We start from the raw sequence: 20108 nt of genomic DNA on the forward strand, positions 1-20108 counted from the left end.
TGTGCCCGTTGTTCACCCTGCAAGTTCCACCTGGGATCTGAAAATCAAGCTGGATTCTTTCTCCCTCAAACATCTCTGGCAAGAGATCATACAGTGTCAGTCCATCTGAAAGATCTGTTGGTGCTGCACAAGTGGAATCTAGGTCACTGCATTTGGGCTCTGTCGTGCTAAAGGAGTAAGAGGAGATTAAATTGTACTTGTGTAGAATGAAAACATCTTACTGAATGCAGGCAGGTGGGAGATACGGAGAATGAGGACTGCTTTTTGTCCTGTTGGAGGCAGACATCCCTAGGGGGTGGGGGTGTCAGGACGCGTCAGATGTGCTGCTGACTGGGAGATCCTGGAGAAACCTTATGTGAGAATGTGCTCTGTGAGAATAACATGACCCAATTATTCTTTGAGTTTTGTGCAACCGTTTCTGCACCACTAGCCCAACGAGGGAAGAAGCAGTTCCTACCATCCACCTTTGATGCAATAATCATGGCATTCGTAGAATTTTAGTGCTGTGATCTGGAAGATAGTTGACCAGACACGGGCTTTTTGATACTTTTTAGTATTTGATTTGGTGCCTGCTGTATAAATCAGTTCTTCCCCTGAAAAGTCTTTGTCTAGTGTCTCTTGGGTGGCTGAAGGAAGTTGAAAGTGAAGGACCTCTCCTTGATAGTGCCATGCCAAGCTCACTTTGACACCTGTCTTTCCTTTCCAAGCTCTACATATTATTTTTCTTAAAACTATGCAGAGATATATAGATTGAGATTCTTAAATTTAAAAATCAAAGAATGTCGTACTATGTTAAACATGGCATTTGTAGCTACACCAGTATCCAAAGGCTGTATACCCACTGCTCATGCACATTGCTTCCAAGCTACTGCTTGCTGGAAAGCTGTTATACATCGTAAAGGTTTCTGTAACCAGCAAACAAAGCATGCTGTCTTAAGTATATCTCTGTTGCTCAAATGTCATCCTCTTTTGCATTTGTTAAAAATGCTAATGGGTCAATTTGGTCTGCAACTTCTTTTTCTGCTAACATTAGGTGATTGCTTTATATCACGCGAAGTCTGTCTTGATAGTTTATGTACTTACTCTGCTTATTTACAGCATGACAGTGTACCTAACAACTTCTCCCAATAGTCATCAGTCTCACTTTGCATCGTGCTCTGTTAAGAATGGTATGCCTGCAATATTTAGTGTTCTGTATTCATTCTGTCTTTTCCCAAGATCAGAAGGCCCCAGGCTAGCAGAGGAGGAAGAAGAAAGTCATGGCCTCAGCTGCAGGAGGAAATGGGGAGAGCACGGTGGAAGGGAATTTAGAATTGTAGGAGAGTTCAGTGAGAGTTTACTGATGCAAAACTATTAATATATGAAGGAAAAGCAGTACAGTATTAAACTAAATATAATATGACATTTCCCATTTTTATCTGCCTTTATAGTGCAAATGATTCTTCATAATATCTGGATCCTTCAGTTACTTCAGCATAACTGCATGCTCCTGTAGTAGAAGGAGGATTGTTGGGGTTAAAGTGGAAAGGAATAGGTTCTCTTTCCAACTAAATTTTTCAAAACCTGATCAGACGTATTAACATTTCTCTGCAATGTTTTTGGTGCTTTTTTGGTGATAGGAATGTAGAGAAAATGAGACAACTTTGCTACTGTCTGTGTCTTGATTTCTTTTTCAGGAGGCTGCTTTTGCCAGTGGCAGTTTCTTGCACGTAGCTGCTAAAAATTCTTACTGAACCTGAATAGTGTGCGCTGCCCAGAGCTGGACCTTTTTAAAAAGGTCCAACAACTCCATATATTCAACAGCCTTTTTAGGAGAAATAGTAATTCCCCAGCTACGTCCCCAGGAAGATTTAGTTGCATGAAGAACTTCATAGTAAAGCTGTACAGACTGAATTAGTGAGTTGGTTAAAGCATGTTTGGAAGAGAAAGAATATGTGGTCCACGCGTATGGGAGAACTGACAGAGTGTAGTTTAGTGTCGTTAACAACTTGCCAGGACCTTGAAGGCTATATTCACTTGGCTTAAATCTGAGAACTTGTACAGTGGTGATGTGTAGCCTCAGCCTGTAATGAGTCATGTTGAGATTGTCTCAAAGCAGCATGCAATGCCATGTGCTCAGATTAAAATGAGCACTGCATGCTGAGCCATAGAGTGCCTGGCACTTAACTACCCCTGATCTGTCTACTTTATTGATTTGTTTTTTCCTTTTAAGGTTGGTTGCTTGGTTCATGTGAGTTTGTGTTGTGCTCTGACTGTCCTCAAAGCTTTAAATCTATCATCTGTTCTGGCTACTAGTGACTGAAACTAGGACAATTCGAAGTTTCCCTAGAGGAAGAGATTGATGCTTCTTGAATGCAGCTGTTTTGGGGAGAAAGGACATTCTTCCAAAAATTCCTAGTCTTTCTGCAGGCACTGTTCTATAGCTTTGTACTATTCTGTCAGTGTGAGGAGAGTATTTTCCTGTTAAATCCTACATTAGCGTGGCTGGCAGTATTCTTATCAAACTTAACCCTCTGCAGGTGTTCCTTACCTGGAAAAGGCTAATTTGATTCTTGTTCATCACTCCCTCAAAACCAGGATTGATTTTTTTTTTTTTAATCTTATTTACAACAACTCCTCTGTTTCTTCATGGAATTGTGTAAAACATGACCTGTCAGACAAACTGCTAAGCACTTAAAAGCTATCTTAGATTAATAAGGGGCATACCTACCTGACCAGTTAACGCATTGTTTTACTATTGGAGTGTGTCGGTGTGTCTGCTTTGATCTCCATTTAGGAGGAAGATTGCGTGGATATCTATCCCACACAAATCTATAAATTGTCATGGATCAAGTCTGACTATTAATCTGCTCTTGTTGAGCAGTATAACCTAGTGAAGAGATACACAGACAAACATAAATACAGCCTATCAAAAATATTTTCTTAAAATAAAAAATATGAAATCAGGTTCCCGCGGAATACTGTTTAAATTCCAACATATGGTGCAAACCTTACAGACAGAGTGGTAGTCAAAAGACCCACACATAAGGTTATTACTTGGCTTTAGAGTGTCAACCCCATATGTTGAGAGAAGTGGAAGACTAACAGTAACTCATGGTGGGGTTAGTTAACTGTTGTAGAGTTCAGCTACGTGATGCCGTTTCTCATGAGTGGGTTACTCTTGTACTTTTAAACTTGAGTTCATAGGTACCGTAGGATCTAGCAGGATCTAACAAAATATTTCATGTTTAGCATAAGAAGAGGTATGTGGCTCGTGATGGAGAAAAGATTAGAAAGAGAGCAAAACAAATGCAGGCCACTGTTGCCTTTGCTAATGCTAGTAATCCTTAAACTAAGAATTTCCATGGCTTAATCAGAAACAGATTTCAGAAGTCTGTTGTGTGCAGGGAACTAAATATTAGTCATTTGATATTCACAGCATACATTATACTGTGATCTACTGTGGGTGAGTGTTTATTGTTAAGGAATTAATAAGTAACTATTTTCTTATGTGACAGTGGAAAAAAAATCTGGCACATAGGAGAAGTCACTGAGGACAAGGCTTTGTCTTCAGAACTTATATGTGCTTGTTTATCTTGCTTTCTTTCCCTCTTTTCCCAAAACAAAACAAAAAAAAAATCAAGCTATTTTTGAGGTGCAGGCTGAAATTCAGACTGGAGTGCTACTTACCTTCCTACTTTGTATGTAGGACTAGAGTCCCTTGAAAGAGACATTTTCTAGTCTCTTTTATCCACTGATGGGATTGGAGAGTTTAAATTTAGATGTTTAGATGTTTCTGTTTTGGACCCTATTCCCAGGCATCATAGAGGAAGTTACTGCTTCTAGATGTGCGTCATAAAAAAAAAAAACAACAAGCTCCTATTTTAGTGGGTGGTGAGGAAGGAGGAGAGTGAAGGCTTTAGGTGGTCAACCTCTGATTTTCTCCTCCCTGTTTTTAAGTATGAAAGAGGTGTTGGGGGGGAGGGTTGACATTTTCTACTCTGTTATAAAGTAACCTACTGAATTCTTCAAGATGTTTTGCATGCATGTCCCTTATTAAACTGCATTGTGTTCTAATTTAAATAGATTTGTCTTCCTCTTTAATTTTTTTTTCCATGTTTTATTTATCACTTCTTTATATTTCGTAAGGAGAATTTGTGTGTCTGTTCATCAGGGACTGGTCTGTTATGCAATGGTGAGGTATTTCTCTCACTTAATATGAACAAGAAATCTGGTTATGTATTGTTGGTATTTGTATGTTTTGAAAGGTTTAATCAGAACTGCTGTAATGAGACAAATAGATAATCTTTAAATCTATAGCTAAGCCAATTTAGAGGCATCTTTTGGCTACAAATCAGATTTAAAAACTATTTCCCTACAAGTGAGAATAGTTATTTTACTATATAATCCTCTTAATTGAAAACCTGTTGTTGGAATAAATAATAAAAAAGAATGAACTTTTGTATGCTTGATTTTGTGTGCTTGAGTCAAAATTTAGACCACATAAGTCATCATCCTGTTGTTTGCTATGCATCAAACCAAAGCTTGTTATGTAGAGCACTCTTCTGACTACTCGATTTTGAGCATGCTTCTCATCATCTTTGAAGAAGGGCCACTGACCGCTCATCTAAGGGAGGAATTTAGAGAAGAGGTAGGCATTTATGAAAATCAACTTTTAAAATACTTCATATTGCTTTTCATTATTTGTTCTCTATACTTAGCTTTTATTTTTCAGTTAGCAGTATGTCCTGTCCTTTGAAAATGTTTATTTTTGTCCTGTGACTTCCAGTTTTGCAAAGGAGGGTTTATATTAAAGGAAAAAGCTAAAAATGAACAGTGTTTCTTTGTGAGGAGAAAACATACCAAAAGCTTAGTCTAAATTTTGGGTGCTACACTCATCGTTCTCTGCCAGTACCCATATTGATACTTAACTTGAAATACATGACCAGGCAGGGAACTTATTACAATCTGTCCTTTGTTATTCCAGAATAGTAGCTATAATGATGTGTGGGTAGTCGGTAACTTTTTGTAGTGATTTATCCAGTATGTTACAACTGTAAAAGGTACTGGAGGTACATTTCTGTTACTGTTATGGAGCCTAGTCATGCCTTGTTGGGTTCAGAGAGAGCAAGACTGACCGCTGGGTGGGCTGTTTGGCTTTTCAGTTCTGCAACAAGGCTTTAAACAATTTTATGCTTCTGCAGATGTAGGTTGCCCATCTGCTTTGTATCTTTCCTGAGTCCTATACTGCACATTGAATATGTAGTAGGACTTGTGTATTTCTCTTCACTCAAATATAGACCTATCAAACATTCACAGGTCCATATTGCATAGCCAGGTAATTGTAATTAAGAACTACTTTTCTTCCTTTACTTCCCTGCTCCATTTGTCACTTTGTTGATCATTTTTTACTAAAAATAAACTGAGAGCTCTTTGATTATATATATATTTTTTTTTATTTTTTTTTTTATCACTTGTGTGTGTGGAAAGCACCAAATTTTCTTTGGTGTTGCTTCTGGAGCACAGTGCTGTCTTGCAGTTCAGCAGTTATGGCTTGTGACCTTTCTGTAATGTTTTTGATGACAATCCTGTTCAGTCATAAGTGGTTTTCAGTTTCTGCTTTCAAAGCTCAATTGTGGGATTCATTTTGAAGTGTCAATATGTATTTTTTCAGGAAAACAATAAGAAAAGGAATGAACGAATGAATTTTAGAACAAAATCTTAATAGAACCATGTTAATTTATAATTAAGGGGAGCAGAGCAGCAATAGCTGCTAAAGATAGGTCTCTTCTCTAGTTACTGCTCATCCTATTGCTTTTAACTCATCTTAAAATAACTGGCATGGATTTTTTTTCCCTTAACAAATATTTTGCAGTCAAATATCTGTTCCTATGTGACTGGAATAACATGGTCGCTGTTAATGGCGCACAAGATCTTTAGGAAATTATCATGTTCACCTTGAAACATCAAGGTAATTTGGGTATGCGGTGTGTTAATCACCAGTATTAACATTGCCGTGAAAGTCAAAGCTCATGATTTGTATTTGTCTGAAAGACGGTCTCTCAAACAGCACTTCCCCGTAACACTACCCTGGCTTGTTAATGTCATATTGCGGTGAAGTCACCGTGGTGCAGAAAGTAAGACAGTTCTTGAGGTGCTAGTTTGGCCCAAATTTTGATGACTGAGATCCCAGTAGTTTTAGATGCACAAAAGGTTTCTGGTGAGTGTGTTCATTCATTCTAGATTATTTTTGTAAACCCTGGTAAATTATATTGCCTGTGACGTGAAGCACCGAACAAGACTTGTTCTATAAAAGTAATGGGTGACAATATGCTGGTTTTCAATTTAATTTCTATAAAGGATATATTTTAGCCTAATTCTAAATCTGCAGTGTCACCCAAGCAGTGAGCACCCCTAAAGTTTTCACATGACCTAAGAGCAGCATTAATTGTTATGCATTTTCATGTGTAAAGTGGTAATATACCACCGCCTTTGGCTGGTGTCTCTCTGCATCTGTGTAAGCAGTGACTAGCAAAAGTAAAAAGATGACTGCTAATTGATGCACTGCTCCTGAAATGTCTGTAGATGAGGCTATTCATCTGTGTGCAGGGATTAAAACCTATTTCCATTAAGCTCAGTGATATGTCATTCCTGCTATTGAAAAAAAGAACTACCTTTACTGAATTTCACTGTGGGGAATACTCGTTTTGAGCGTGGATCAAAAAACAAGTATGGAGTTAGCAACTCCTGTCAGCAGCTTGGTTTCAGTTTGTTCTGTACTCTGACAACTCAGGTGTTAGGCTGACTTACATTGTATTAAGTAGAGTTCTCTCTTTGCATTGTTTAACCGTAAAGGGATAAATCATTTAAGTGACGCTCATCTCCAGATAACTTGCGTTTTGTGTAACCTAATGCAAGTTGCTTTACTACAGCAATAGTCACTTGACTCTTGTATCATTCAAGAGATTATCCAGCTCTGCTTCTTCCAAGTGGTACAAAAAAAATCAGTAGCTAAATTTTAAATAATGACTTGACTTTTAGTTTTGAATCATTGTTCTGCCATTGTAAGTTCTAAATATGTACCAAAAAATTTAAGGAAATTAGTTTGTCTCATTGTAAGAAGTTAGGAACCAATAATTTTCTTAAACCTAGTATGTTGGAACATAGATAGTAGAGTTAGGAACGCCATGTTTCGCAAGCTCTGCACTGACAAACAAAGAATAAAAAGTCACTAAAAACTCTGTGCTGACCACAGACACTTGGAGATAATTTTACTTTTTATTTCCAATGCTGTTGATGACACCAAATCATCTATCTTAAGTTGGTATATAGGAATTGAACAGTGAAAATATTTAGTGAGGCCTCGTTCTCTCTGCCAGATGTACCACAAGACACAAACAGCTACAGTGGCGGTTAATTTAGATTTTTAAAACAATCAATGCCCTCTGTAATGGTGAAGCTTGATTTCAAGACTTTCCTCAAGGTGCAGCACTTCCGTGTAATACAGTGGGGGCGTTGTTTGTTCATCTTTTCTCTTTTCCATACCTTTCACATTTCTTCCCTTGCTTTAGGTAAGTGGCTTTCAGTCTGAGGGTCTGGAGTCACCTAAATTGGCAGAAGTTTGCTCTTAAACAAACAAACAAAAAAACCCCATGTAGTAACAAAAAGTTTATATGTAATAAGGGAAGTTCATAATTGTTTCCAAGTGTGACTTTTCTGAGAAATGTGGCAATGTGAGGTATGGTTCAGAATAAATATTTGTTATCCCTTTGTAGATGGAACAGGTCTTCAATGTCAGTTACTGCATCATATCTCCTTCCTACTATTTCTTCTTCCTTGCTACAGATGTCAACAGTCTGGGTGTTTCTTTCCTTACGCTAAGTGGCTTTCAACTTAAGAGTTTGGAATCGTCCAATTCCTAAACAAGAACTTAATTCTGACTTTTTGGGGTTTTTTAGCCCTACTAACTGCAGTAGGTACCCCAGCTTTGGTGGACATCTGAGAGGGGTCCTGAAAATCAAGGAGGTGTTGATATTAGATGGAATGGATGATCTAGCAGATCTTTTCTACATTTAAAGTGTGTGTTGTGGCAATGCTGTATAAGTGCATTCACGTTGGCCCCAAAAAATTACAAACTAGAGCAATATGAGAAATAGAGACCTTCAACATATAATACTGTGTTCTGCTTTTAATCTCCAAGGTCTCGATGCTTCAGTTTAGGGCTTGTATTTGCTTTTTCTATCCAATGGATTTGCTTTATAACTTAGGAACTCCTCTTTTTTTTCTCCTCCCAATTTCTACATTAACCTGGCACAATCAGACTATTGATTTCCATCACTTAAATAAAAGCCCAGACACTTGTGTCATCTCTGTAGCATCTTTGTTTCACTGCATGGAACATAGTAACCAGGTCTCATACTACACAAGGCAGGACAGACTGATCCACTTTCCTGTGAGCTTTCTTAGCTCTGCAGAATCAATAGGAAAAGTGGCAACAGCTGCTCTCAGAAAATAAATGAGCAAGAAAGTGATCCTTCTCTAGTAAGTTTTCAGGATGGAGTAAGCTGAATTGATCAAGTACTATGAAGTAGCTTTAGACTTCCAAGTTTTGTAGCTGCAATATCACTGTGTCAGGACTTTACCCCTGAAATCCACATATGCATATTTAGACAACCAGAATACATGTGAAATGTTAATAAATAATACACAGCTGAGCATTCGTAGGGTGGTGGTCACTTTTGTCCTTCACGCGGCTAAGGTGCTGTAAGTATCGCAACGATACAACTAATGTTCTACAGCCAGTGAATGTGCCTGAAGTTTGGGGCTGCCTTGTTCCCTTGCTGGTCTCACCTCTTACCTGGTGGTCTTCCCTGTTGGTCTTCAGCCATCCAGCTGATTACAAGCTGTAAAGTTCTGACTTGCAGTGTTTCGGTACCACCAGTTTCATGGTACGCTCATCAGAGATCTTGAACTTCCATTCGTTTTTCAACCAGCATTTTTTTTCTCCTGTGATGTCAGACAACTGAAAGCAGCAATTTGAAAAAATTAGGCCACTCAGGTTTCTATATATAGCAGCTCTCAGATCCCAAGAAAGCCAGTACTCTCATCTAGTCTGTTTTTAGCTGTCAGTGTTTGTAAATTAATATTAACAGAGTTGGTCTTACGTAGAATTTTAAGTGTCATCATGTTTTTTCCTTCTGCTTGCTATTTCCAGCTTTTTCCTCTCTTTTTGGCATTTTTACTTCAATTAAAAAATAGTTGTCTGTTTTTCAGCCCCTTTGCTTTTTTTTCTTTATACTAATGATGAGCTGACCTTCAGCAAAGGGAATTGTGGTCATAACATTACTGAGAAGCACCTGACTTGCATCAAAATCAGGCTGGTGTGATGTCAGGCAGGGGGACTAGTTTCAGCTTTAGGGTTCTGTGCACACCATTTCTCATAAATTAAACATGAGGATCTCCATATATTGAAGTTATTTGTTTTTTTAATAAAACCAATTTTTTTTTTTATTGACAGCATGGGGGAGTTGGGGAGGGGATTAAAGAAAGAGTCAATGACTCTTCGTAGGAAAGGCAGAATATAACTGTATGGCAGATGTTAGAAGAGTTTATGAAGTTAACTGTTTCTGCTTTATATATTTACTCATAAAATAACATTGACTTTTTTTATGTACGACAGAAAAGGCAGGGCAAGAAATAGTTTTCACAGAGGGTTTATGAATATAGTTTTATTTGTTTGATTTTGGTGACGCACACACACACCCCCCTCGAAAGTGCTGGTCTGTTTTTCCTCCAGAGGTGCCACCTGAGTGTTCACAGATGCAAAAGTAGAGAACATACAGCAAAAAACTGTAGTTTCATTTTGCTGAGAAGTGGTGGAACACGTTACCCTTACATGAGAGTTACAGCCATTCTCTTGTCCTGCTGGCCTGATAAAAGAGCGAGACCTAAAAATATTCTTTTCTAACATGGAATCATTGCGTGGAGAAGAAAGGAGTCGCTGATCTACTTTATTCACATTCTTCATATTTTATGCTGCCTGTTGAAAAAAGAGAAAAATGCTTTCCATATGCATGGAGCAATACAATTTGCATTCATGAGGGTAGAATGGGGAACATTCTTGAGAATCTTGCATTTAATTTAAGCTTTCTTTGATTCGCTATGTGCTTCTTAATTCATTTGTATATGTATGCTATTTTCACTCACAAGTGATTGAAATAAAGGAAGGAGGCGTTTGAGAGCAGCAGCTTTGTACAGGGAATATGTTTTTCTCCGTGGTGACAGGCTTCCCGTGTGACGATAGGCAGGTGCCCCGGTCCATGTCTCAGTCCCGTAGCCGTGCGGTGGGGTTCAGGGCAGCTCCCAGCCTCTCGCACACCTGGAGAATCCCGTCTCTATCTGTGCGGCTCTGGGGGTCGGCCGGGGGAGCAGCTCTCTAAACACTTCTTGCCCTGGAAGACTGGCAAGTAGTTATTCTTAGAAAATCCGAGCTCTTTATTTAAAATGTATTTGAGATCAAAACTATTGCTACAAAGTTGCAGGTGTAAGTTTAACTTACAAAGTTAAACTCTCTGAAAGCTTAACAATGCCTCACTGAAGGATGCTCAAAGGCTAGTGTTGCAAGTTTTAACTTTTTTTTTTTTTAATCTGCTCATTACTGACTATACATTTGGATTTTTTCCAGTGTTATTCCTAGATCTTTGTATTTGGTGGAATCTGAGCCTGTAAGCTGACCGCAGAATTATAGATGTTAAATTTTCAGCTGAATAAACTTCTCATTTTTGGCACAGATTAATACCCGTAGCTTTTGTCTGTCTATCTAATGAACTAGTCTTACCTACCTACTGTGGCACAGAAGGTCAGAGCCTGGCAATCCCATATCAGTCTGCCTTGGCCCTTTTTCTCTTGCATGTAACTACGGTGAGCATTATGGTGTCTAAGTGAAGTTCATATGGCAGGCAACTCCCACATAGGGTGCAGTGTCACTAAAAATATGTCTTGGGAATGCTCATCGGAATGGCTACCAGCACGCAGTAATTTTCTACATGCTGTGCAACCTTCCCTCAGAAGATATAGTAGTAGTTCACAGTGTATATATAGCAACATTGTTTCCTGGAACTGTTTTAGGTGATCAGCTTTTTAATCACTGAATGAAGGCTTTGATACCTTGTAGAATTATTCTGTTAAATCATATGTAGAAAACTAGAAGACTGTAGCTTCCACAGTACAGCTTCTGCGCTTGTATCCAGGAGCAGTGGTCTTACATGGTGTATCAATAAACTTCTCTTTCAGGTCACTGTCATGAGAAAAATCCAGATGACAGTCATGACAAGGAAAAATACTTTGATGACCACCATGAGTCAGTTACAGCAGTGGCAGAAGGACAGTCTGAGGGAGGTACAGAAGATCCAGAAGTCCTTACTCAGAGTTCAGCAAGGGATCCCTCCTTCTCAAGACTGGAAAGTAAGTCAGCCTTACAAAATCAGTGCTGGCAAATGAATCGGTTTCTAGATTTTTCAGAAGAGCTTCCTCCAAGAAGCTGCGTTCCCCCCACCCCATCTGTAAAGTGACAAGTAACCCTTAAAACCAGTTTCATTCTGTTCACTGTTGTTCTTCTCGAAGTCTAACATCAAAATGCAGTAAATCAAAAAATGAGATCAAGGTTTAGATGCTTTCCAAGCTAAAGGATGTAGTTTCTTGCAAGACTCTGCAAACACATGTTGCTTGTACCTCAGTGAATTCTGTATCAGCTGGGCCAGACAGGAGGGAAGAAAAACAGTGTCTATGGTTAAGTTACAGAACCTTATTCAGGTACAGAATAAGGTTAAGGTACAGAACCTTTATTCAGTGTTTAATGCACATATGTAGAGAAAAGACACCACCTGTTTACTCCATCAAACAGGCAGAATTCTGGTTCGGAAAGGGAACTGATGAAAATGGTGTAGAGGTGTTGATTTTTGAAGCAACAGTTGATGCTTCTTTGCAGTGGGGAAGTCTATATTCTCCAGTCCCCCTCTCCATTTGCAGCGTGTAGTGAGTAGTCAGTGCTATTTGGTTTGTAAAGTGGAAAAGTCAGGTCACAGAAGAAAGATCCTTTTTATACCATTTGTGGAAGCAGCAGGAAGAGAATTTTTGAAGTTTTTATGGTACTCCCTTTTAGATGCAGTCACTGCAGAAAGCAACGGTTCAGAAGGAATGGACGGGTTAGAAGATGATCAGATGTCTGAAGAGATGCTGGCTTTGGTGGATGAGTTTGAAAACTCTTGGCCTCAAGAAGCTTTTGAAGGGGCACTGGAGGTAAAAGGTCGCCGGATGGACTTGCAGGGAATCCGGGTCCTAAAGAAGGGATCTCAGGATGGACTGGCTAGCTCTTGTTTTGGGGACTGTGGTGATGATGATGAAGCCGAATGGGTAAGTTTGGATGAGTTTACTTAAGTCTCATACCAACTGACTGTTGTGGAGGAGGGAAAGATGAGGACAGTTCAGGGGGTTTAACACTGCAATATATATATAGGAACTTCCCCTGTGGACCTAAAAGAGCTGGTTCATGGCTTCTGTGAAATGAGCAAGTAGTTTAAATCTATCTTTTAAAGGACAGGCCTCTGCATCACTAAAACTAACATCATTTAGTCTGGAGAAGAGGCTGTCTACAACGACCTGAAAGGAGGTTGTAGCGAGGTGGGGGTCGGTCTCTTCTCCCAAGTAGCAAGCAATAGGACGAGAGGAAATGGCCTCAAGTTGCGCCAGGGCAGGTTTAGATTGGATATTAGGAAAAATTTCCTCACTGAAAGGGTAGTCAGGCACTGGAACAGGCTGCCCAGGGAAGTGGTTGAGTCCTCATCTCTGGAGGTAGATCTGGCACTTAGGGACATGAAAGGTTAGAAATAATTCTATGATCATGCCATGATTATCAGCAGCAAGAGCTTAGGTGTTGAATGATGCCCGCTGCCTTCAAACTTCTTGCTCACAGTTACAAAGGAGAAAAGTTTCTAACCACAAGTTCTGGTTAGCATGAAAACAATGAAATATCTGTTGTCATCATGTTACAAACAAAATATATAATGAAAAATGCCTTTCAGTTCTCTAGCAGTTAAATTGGTTTTCTCTTATGTTGGAGATGGAAGTTGTGTACTTTGTTTGCATGGTGTGATGCAGTGATAGTGAGCAGGCCTAGAGAATGGGTCAAGATGGGAAGGGAGGGAGAGAGAGAAAAAGATCTCAGCTGTAACATCTTTGAAATTGAATCGTTGGGCTAAAACAAGTAGTGTATTGGAGCTGTTAACGTTCATGGTGTTTCTTACTGTTAACCTTGCCAATACTGTTCTTTTGGTAGATCACTTTTCAGGTCAAACGTTTAAAGAAACCAAAAGCTGAAAGCTTGGATCTCCAGGAGCCAGTTGGGAGAAACGGGGAAGAAGGGACTAATGGAGAAAATGAAAATTTTTACCAAACTGCCCTGGAGATCAGTGGACCAAAGATACCTTCTCCTGGACCAATAGGTAACCTGCTGCTTCTAGAGAAAGCAAGTCATTTGCAGCTTTTGTATTACTCTGGTTTATTTCCTTGGCAGCTTTTATATTACACAGGTTTATTACCATAAATATGCATCACAAAGACTGCGTAGTGAAATATGCCTTCTAGATGAGTATGTGGAAAAATTAGAAATCTCTTCCATCTGCACCTTCTTCATGAAGTGCAGCATAACTTTATCTGCTGAATGAAAACTTCATAGTTAATTCCCAGAACTTCTGGGGATGAGGTGGTAAGAGTGGAGAATGAAAGAGGTAGATATTGTGAGTAGAAGTAGTAAAGGAGAGAAGGAGTTTTAATGATATTTTTCTTAAACTAACTTCTCTGCCCATTCAGTTTTAATCAGATGAGAGACACCCCTTTGGTGACAAATGCAGGATGAGAGCTTGAATTGGTTACTGATGAAACATAAGACACACAAAAACAAAAGGCAGAAAACTTGGTCTAATAAAAATAAAATAAAAATTAAGTGTTCTGCCATAATTGGTTTGGTGATATTATAAGAGAAAACTTAGAGACTGTCTTCCAGAAGACTGGAGTTACAGAAGAGTAGAGTTTTGCACCAACATAGATGAGGTGGTTTGGAGAGAGAGGTGGAGGTTTTGCTAGTTGAGTAACAGGAATTGGAGAGTGGTCTATTATTATGGTGCAAGCTAGTTCCGCTGGTGTGTTCAGGTGGACAGAAATCATCAGGACCTGATTGCGTGGGATGAAGTTTAGAGCTGCTGGAACCTAATGATGCAAAAGAAGAGAACCAAAATAATTGGCCCCCATACTTTTTGTCTTACCTTGATTTCAGTGGAGGTAAAATCTTTGTCATAGGGGTGATGTGTAAGCAAAGATGGGTTCTTCGATACATTTTAGTTCTTGACAATTTGGTGACCTAGAAAGTGATTTCACATTTTCAAGTCTTCTGCATTAAATCTTTAACAAGCTCTTTTTTTTAGCAACTGACGAATGTAAGTTACTGAATTAAATATTTAAATAGGGGGGAGGGATTATATGAAAACAGACTATCATTTATGAGCACGCACTTGTCCTTTCCTTGATGCATCTTCTCTCCCCAGAGCTACTTTTGTGGCTTTATTACATAGCATCCTTCAATTGTAAAGTACTTATCTTCCTAATGCTCTAGTGAGGCAGGGTCCGCTGACATCCTCTTTACAAGAACTAAATCATCAAAAGTTTAAGTAACATATTGGAGGTCACCTGGGGAGTTCCTGGTAGAACAGGGAAATGACGCTAGCTGTAGTGTGTTTGACTGCCTCTCAAGACTACTGAACTGTCTCTATGTAGTGTTTCCATACCTCCCGCTATCTTTGGCCATTCATGCAAATAGGAACAATCGGATAGTTCACAGTGGTGGTGATGAGAACTGATCATTCCCCTCTGAAGTTTCCCAGTGTTTCTCGAAGTTAATTCTCCTTTAATCAGAATACTTTACGAAAGACATGGTATTACGGACTTCATCGTTATTTTGCAAAATTGTGGTGAAGCATTTTACTATACTTTGGATGGGAAATAGGATTTGCATCCAAATGGGCAAAATTTCAGGTAACTAGAAATAAATACTGAAATACTGCCTACGTAGCTGATGCGATAGACTGGCACGTTGTTAAACTTGGCTTCCCACTGTGCAAATTTATGGCTACGATGAATTTTTCTTATGTTCCAAACAGTTCAGATGTTTCTGATATAAGAGGAAAATGTTTCCTAACAGTTAACACAGTTGGATTCCTAGGACTTGGTACAGTATCCACCAAATGTAAGGGAAGGATTTCAGTAGGCTTTGGTTCAAATGTGAAGTTCAGGTTCTTGCTTCTCCCGGTGATCTATTTGTTAACATAAAGTGAGTTGTTTAACCTTTCCCTGCCTCAGTTAACTTCTCTGCAAAATGGGAGGGCTGAAGTGTAATTGCTTAATAGTTTCAAAAATGTTGCTATCTTGAGTGTAAGAATGCAGTAAAAGCCACTATCTGTCTTAAACAATATTCATTGAAAAGAAACAGCAGTATTTTTCACCTGGGATTGTCAGAAGATGGAGCAATCAACTTTTATTAGTTTTTACTGTACCCGTAGAACATAAATGATGACTCACTTATGAACTTTCTTTAAGGACATTTAAGTAGAGACATTACCTGTAAACAAGAGTGGCAATTGTTCTTAATGTGTAGCTATTGAAAAAGCGTAATGAATAAGGTTTTAAAGCTCTGCCTCCTAATCTGTCTTGCGTAAGATCCAGTTCTGTCTTTGGATCCCACAAGTTCCATTCAGTCTATTTAGGTTCAGGAATGTTCTTAACGCTGGCTGCAGGACTGTGACTTTTATCACGTAGGGAATGTATCCACTGGTATGAAGTATTTTGTAAATCATTGTACTGAAGTAGAATGTCTTTCCGCTTCCAGACAGTTTCTTCTAGTTTTTTTTTTTTTTCTTTCCTTTCTCAAGGAAAAAGGCATGACTATCGTAGCCTTGGCTGGCCAAGCCCTGATGAATGCCTGAAACTCCGTAGGGTAGAGCTTACAACTGTAGCCAGCACGTGGCTTGCTGTTTCTGCTAAAAACATCGAGTAAGTATCTTGTATGTGAACCTGCTCACACAAAGCAAGACAGTTACATGGCCTTCAGTGTGTATAAACTGAAGATTTTAGTATTCTTTAAAGTAAAAAAGGACTGCCAGGATTTCAAAGAACTTTGAAAACTTCATGTGGTATTTCATCGATAGACTTGCAAAGAAAAGTGCAAGTGCAGACGGAAGATCCAGTTTCTCTTGCTTCTTGAGCTACTCATGAGATTTTGCCAGGTTCTGGGCAGTTTACACTCACTAGAGAACTTTGTAATGACTATTTTGTTTTCTTATCCTGACTGATTCAACTTGTTTTGACCTTTGTAGCATTACAGAACACATTGATTTTGCCACGCAGCTGCAAGAACCAGCCATGGAGCCCCTTTGTAACCCAAATCTACCAGCCAGTATGCATACTTTGGACCACCTGCAAGGTGTCTCTAGTCGGGCCAGCTTGCATTACACTGGAGAAAGTCAGCTGAAAGAGGTATGCCAGAGTTGAAGGCTGTCACACAAAAATGGGCGATTCAAGGCACGTTTAGCTCTGTGCCCTGTCTCCAGAAGGGACCTTCAGTGAGTGAATGCCTGGATAAAACTGTAAGAACAATGCAAGCTGAAAGCGATATTTTACCAGAATGTTTTCTCAGCCACCTATGATCTGGCCTGAGGGAAATCCTAAAACACAGTTACTGTCTTTGTATTTATAGCTCTTGATGGATGAATTAGTGAAAGAAAAGTGCAACTGAGCATACATAAACTTCTGCCATTCTTAGTTTGCAGTGCCATGGAGTTATAACACTGTGTGATGATACAGATTATATTAACTCAAGATAGACAGTGATGTTTAGGTTGGAATGGGTTACAGCGTTTGTAAAAGGCTGGAGGAAAAAGCAACCAACAAGTGAGGGACATCTCTTACCAGGTTCCGGCATCTAAACACTTGTTCTTCCTCTTCCACAGGTGCTACAGAATCTTGGTAAGGACCAGTACTCACCACAGTCATTAGAACAAGTTGGTACTCGAATAGCCAAAGCTTTGGAAAAGGTATGTGTAAATGAGAAAAATGAGAAGTCTGGGCTTACTGCTCATGACTGATGTAGTGGTCAATCCAGTCTTAAACCATTTGTCTGAAATCCCGGTCAAGGAACGTATTAGTACTTGGACTAGGGATTTGTGTCTATTCAGCATCTGTAATGCCCTCACAGGTATTTTGTTGAGCTGCGTCCTGTGCTTACGCTGTCAAGTGTCTTGCTTATCTCTCTGCTAAAACCTAAGCTTGTCAAATTTCGCGATGTTTCAAGCCCTAGTGAGCAGTGTTGCTGGTTGTTGATATATATTCAACTATTTCAGCAGCTCTCAGCCCTCCTCTTTCTTTTTGTGCTACATTGACTTGGAGCTTATGGAAAGTTGAGTAAAGCCATGGCTCAACTTTCCAGTCGTGCTCCTGGCATGCAGCGGTCAGAGAGCTGACAGGCAGGGGCTTCCTCTCTTCTCTGCCTACTTCCTTTTACCTCATGCCATGTTGGGCTGAAGCATCAGATGTGTTCAGGCAGAGGCATGGCACCATGTGCAAGGCTGCACTTCCTCTTCTCCCCAGAAAAAGCCAAGCTTCCTTGCTAGATTAAGGCTGCTAAGGACCTCAGCTGAGGTCCTTAGGAGGAGATGATTAGGGACATAATTTTCCTAGGATCTACGAGGTAGGTAAGGATGCAGGGATTGTTGTTCTATGTTTACAGCTAGTGGGAAGGATATCCCAAACTACTATAGAAAAGAGGGCTCAGCCAAAACAGTTTGGTGCCCCAGCCTGTTCTACCAAAAGCCATCTGAGGAACTTACTATGCTTTGAAACTAAAGCCAGTATAGCTTTGTCACTCCCAGAAAGTAAAGATGTTACACTTATGCTCATGTTACAAGACTTAGTTTCTTTTCACTTTAGATGTATACTAACTTTTTCTCTTACATGCTACAGTTCCCCCTGCAGACGGCAAGCTTTACCCAAATAAGCTGAAAATTTAACGCTGAGACCAGAAACAGAATTCTCAGTAAGGCTAGCTGTGCTGGAAATAAAATGCAGTTCTTCTGTCTACCAGTCTCATTCAGTATTCACAAGAGCTAATCAAACAAATCAAGATGGCTACTTATCTAATTGCATATGTGAGCATAAACATTCATTTACTATATCTGAGTCCACAGAATTCAAGCACATAGTATTTTCTTTTCTAACACGTGACATGGGAGTCAGCCAGCTAAAGGCACCAAACTTAATCAGCTAGACTTGTCAGGCTTCTGCTCTGAGCTGCATCCCAGAGCATCCTTTCTCTTTCCGATGACTACAGAGAGCCTACAAGTCCAATCAGCTAACTTAGCTAAATTTTCTGCTTTATGTTGGGTAATGTGTATATACATCTAGATGCCCAGCATCAGACAGCTGGTTAGAAGCTGTTGTGGCTGCTGAAACTGTTGTTGCTGTTTAAAGCTATTTAGCTTCTATTCCTTTCTTAAGAAAATGATGTTGCATTTGGAATTTGTGTTTCATTCAGCAATCTCATTTACCTGGCTATTGCATATATGTTGTTAGATAAGAAACTTTTTGCTACTTTTAAATAGTTTAATACTATTTTTAAGCGTGACACCCTCTAACTCAATATATCAAATAAATTGGAAGAGTGAGAGACAGTAAGACTGTTCACTACAGGTGTTTACATGACTGGTTTTTGTGTTCTTCTTTCACCAGAATCAGACTTCATGGGTCCTCTCTAGCATGGCAGCTCTTTACTGGAGGGTGAAAGGCCAAGGAAAGAAGGCAATTGATTGCTTACGGCAAGCATTGCACTATGCACCCCATCACATGAAGGTGTGTATACGTGTGCCCACTGCTCAGATGAAATAATGTTTTGCTTGTCATGACAGAGCTTTCACAGACAATTGTTAAGGCCAACACTGTGTGTGTCAAATGTCTATAATGTGTTAGATATTAGCTAGTTGTGGTGAAACTTCAAGACTTTCACCACCTGTTTAGTGTGGACTGTCTCTTTTTAAAAAATAATAATAATTTAAAAAAATAACTGCAAAAGAGGTTCAGTGGAATTTCCTGCAGTTCAGTGTATTTGACACCTCTCTGGGCAATTGAGCTTTCCCCTGTTATGTAGGACTTTGAATCTTCAGCAGCCTTTGCCTGGTCAAGTCTTCTAACCTAAGAGTGGGGAGTATACCTTCTGGCTGCCCTTTTAAAGAGGGGAGGAGGTGATATCTAAACGAAGAACTTAAATGCTTAACTCTTAAGTGTTTGGACTGTGAATCTCAGCTGGACACTAGTGCCTGACTTCGTGCAGCAGTTCTGTGCTTTACTCCAAAAAAGGCAGTACTTTGGACACAATCTTCTGTTCAGTGTTTCAGTTGACTAAAGTGCTTTGTACCCTTCACCTCGCCACATGGTATGCTGAGCATTATAATGTCTATTCTTATACACCAAGATCCTCCTTACAAACTAATAAATGCAATATAGGCTCCTCACTTAACATTGCAGACTTCACTTTGGGACCTGAGCAACAAATTGTGTAGCACTGCAAAATGTATACTCCTTTTTGAATCTTGATCTTATCTCTCGGTTTTCAGAGAAGGATTTAAAGTACTTTACACTCTCAGGATATTATTAGGAGGATTTAACCATTAACAGTAGAAATGCCTCAGCTCAGAAAGGCACATCCTATGTACCTGTGTCCCCTATAATTCTGTCTCTTTGCACTTGTCCTTTTAAAACAAGGTTGGAACCAAGATCTAACACAGCAAGCTCTTGCTTGTTTTCCTGTCTTTCTATGTAACTGGGGATGGTTCCTCAGAAATGGTGCCCTTAACTGTGTGACTTGTAAGGGTCAGAGTATGGATTGGAAACTACAGTTTGGCAAGATTATGGTGTAGTAGTGCTGTGTTCTAGAAATGTGCTATAAAGTTGCTTGGGACTGGCTGACTTTCCAAATTTGTGACTTGTTTTTATCCTCCATACTGAAGCTGCCTGCAGAGAAAATAGTGGGTCTT

At 39.5% G+C, this 20108-nt stretch overlaps 1 protein-coding gene across 3 annotated transcripts in view; it reads left to right on the forward strand.

The window, feature by feature from the left end:
* Positions 1-20108, forward strand: part of TTC17 (tetratricopeptide repeat domain 17) — a 60639-nt gene that overhangs the window by 35922 nt on the left and 4609 nt on the right. For all 3 annotated transcript variants that reach the window (XM_087745997.1, XM_087745996.1, XM_087745998.1), the window contains exons 17-23: positions 11272-11442; positions 12140-12390; positions 13313-13478; positions 15957-16077; positions 16401-16560; positions 17034-17117; positions 18808-18927. In XM_087745997.1, the coding sequence (XP_087602123.1) occupies positions 11272-11442; positions 12140-12390; positions 13313-13478; positions 15957-16077; positions 16401-16560; positions 17034-17117; positions 18808-18927 (1073 nt within the window). The remainder of the gene's footprint in view (positions 1-11271; positions 11443-12139; positions 12391-13312; positions 13479-15956; positions 16078-16400; positions 16561-17033; positions 17118-18807; positions 18928-20108) is intronic.

The sequence above is a fragment of the Nipponia nippon genome, unplaced genomic scaffold (genome assembly GCF_047370975.1).
Source record: "Nipponia nippon isolate SJK-2023a ecotype South Korea unplaced genomic scaffold, ASM4737097v1 scaffold_10, whole genome shotgun sequence".
In the NCBI taxonomy this organism is placed as follows: domain Eukaryota; kingdom Metazoa; phylum Chordata; class Aves; order Pelecaniformes; family Threskiornithidae; genus Nipponia; species Nipponia nippon.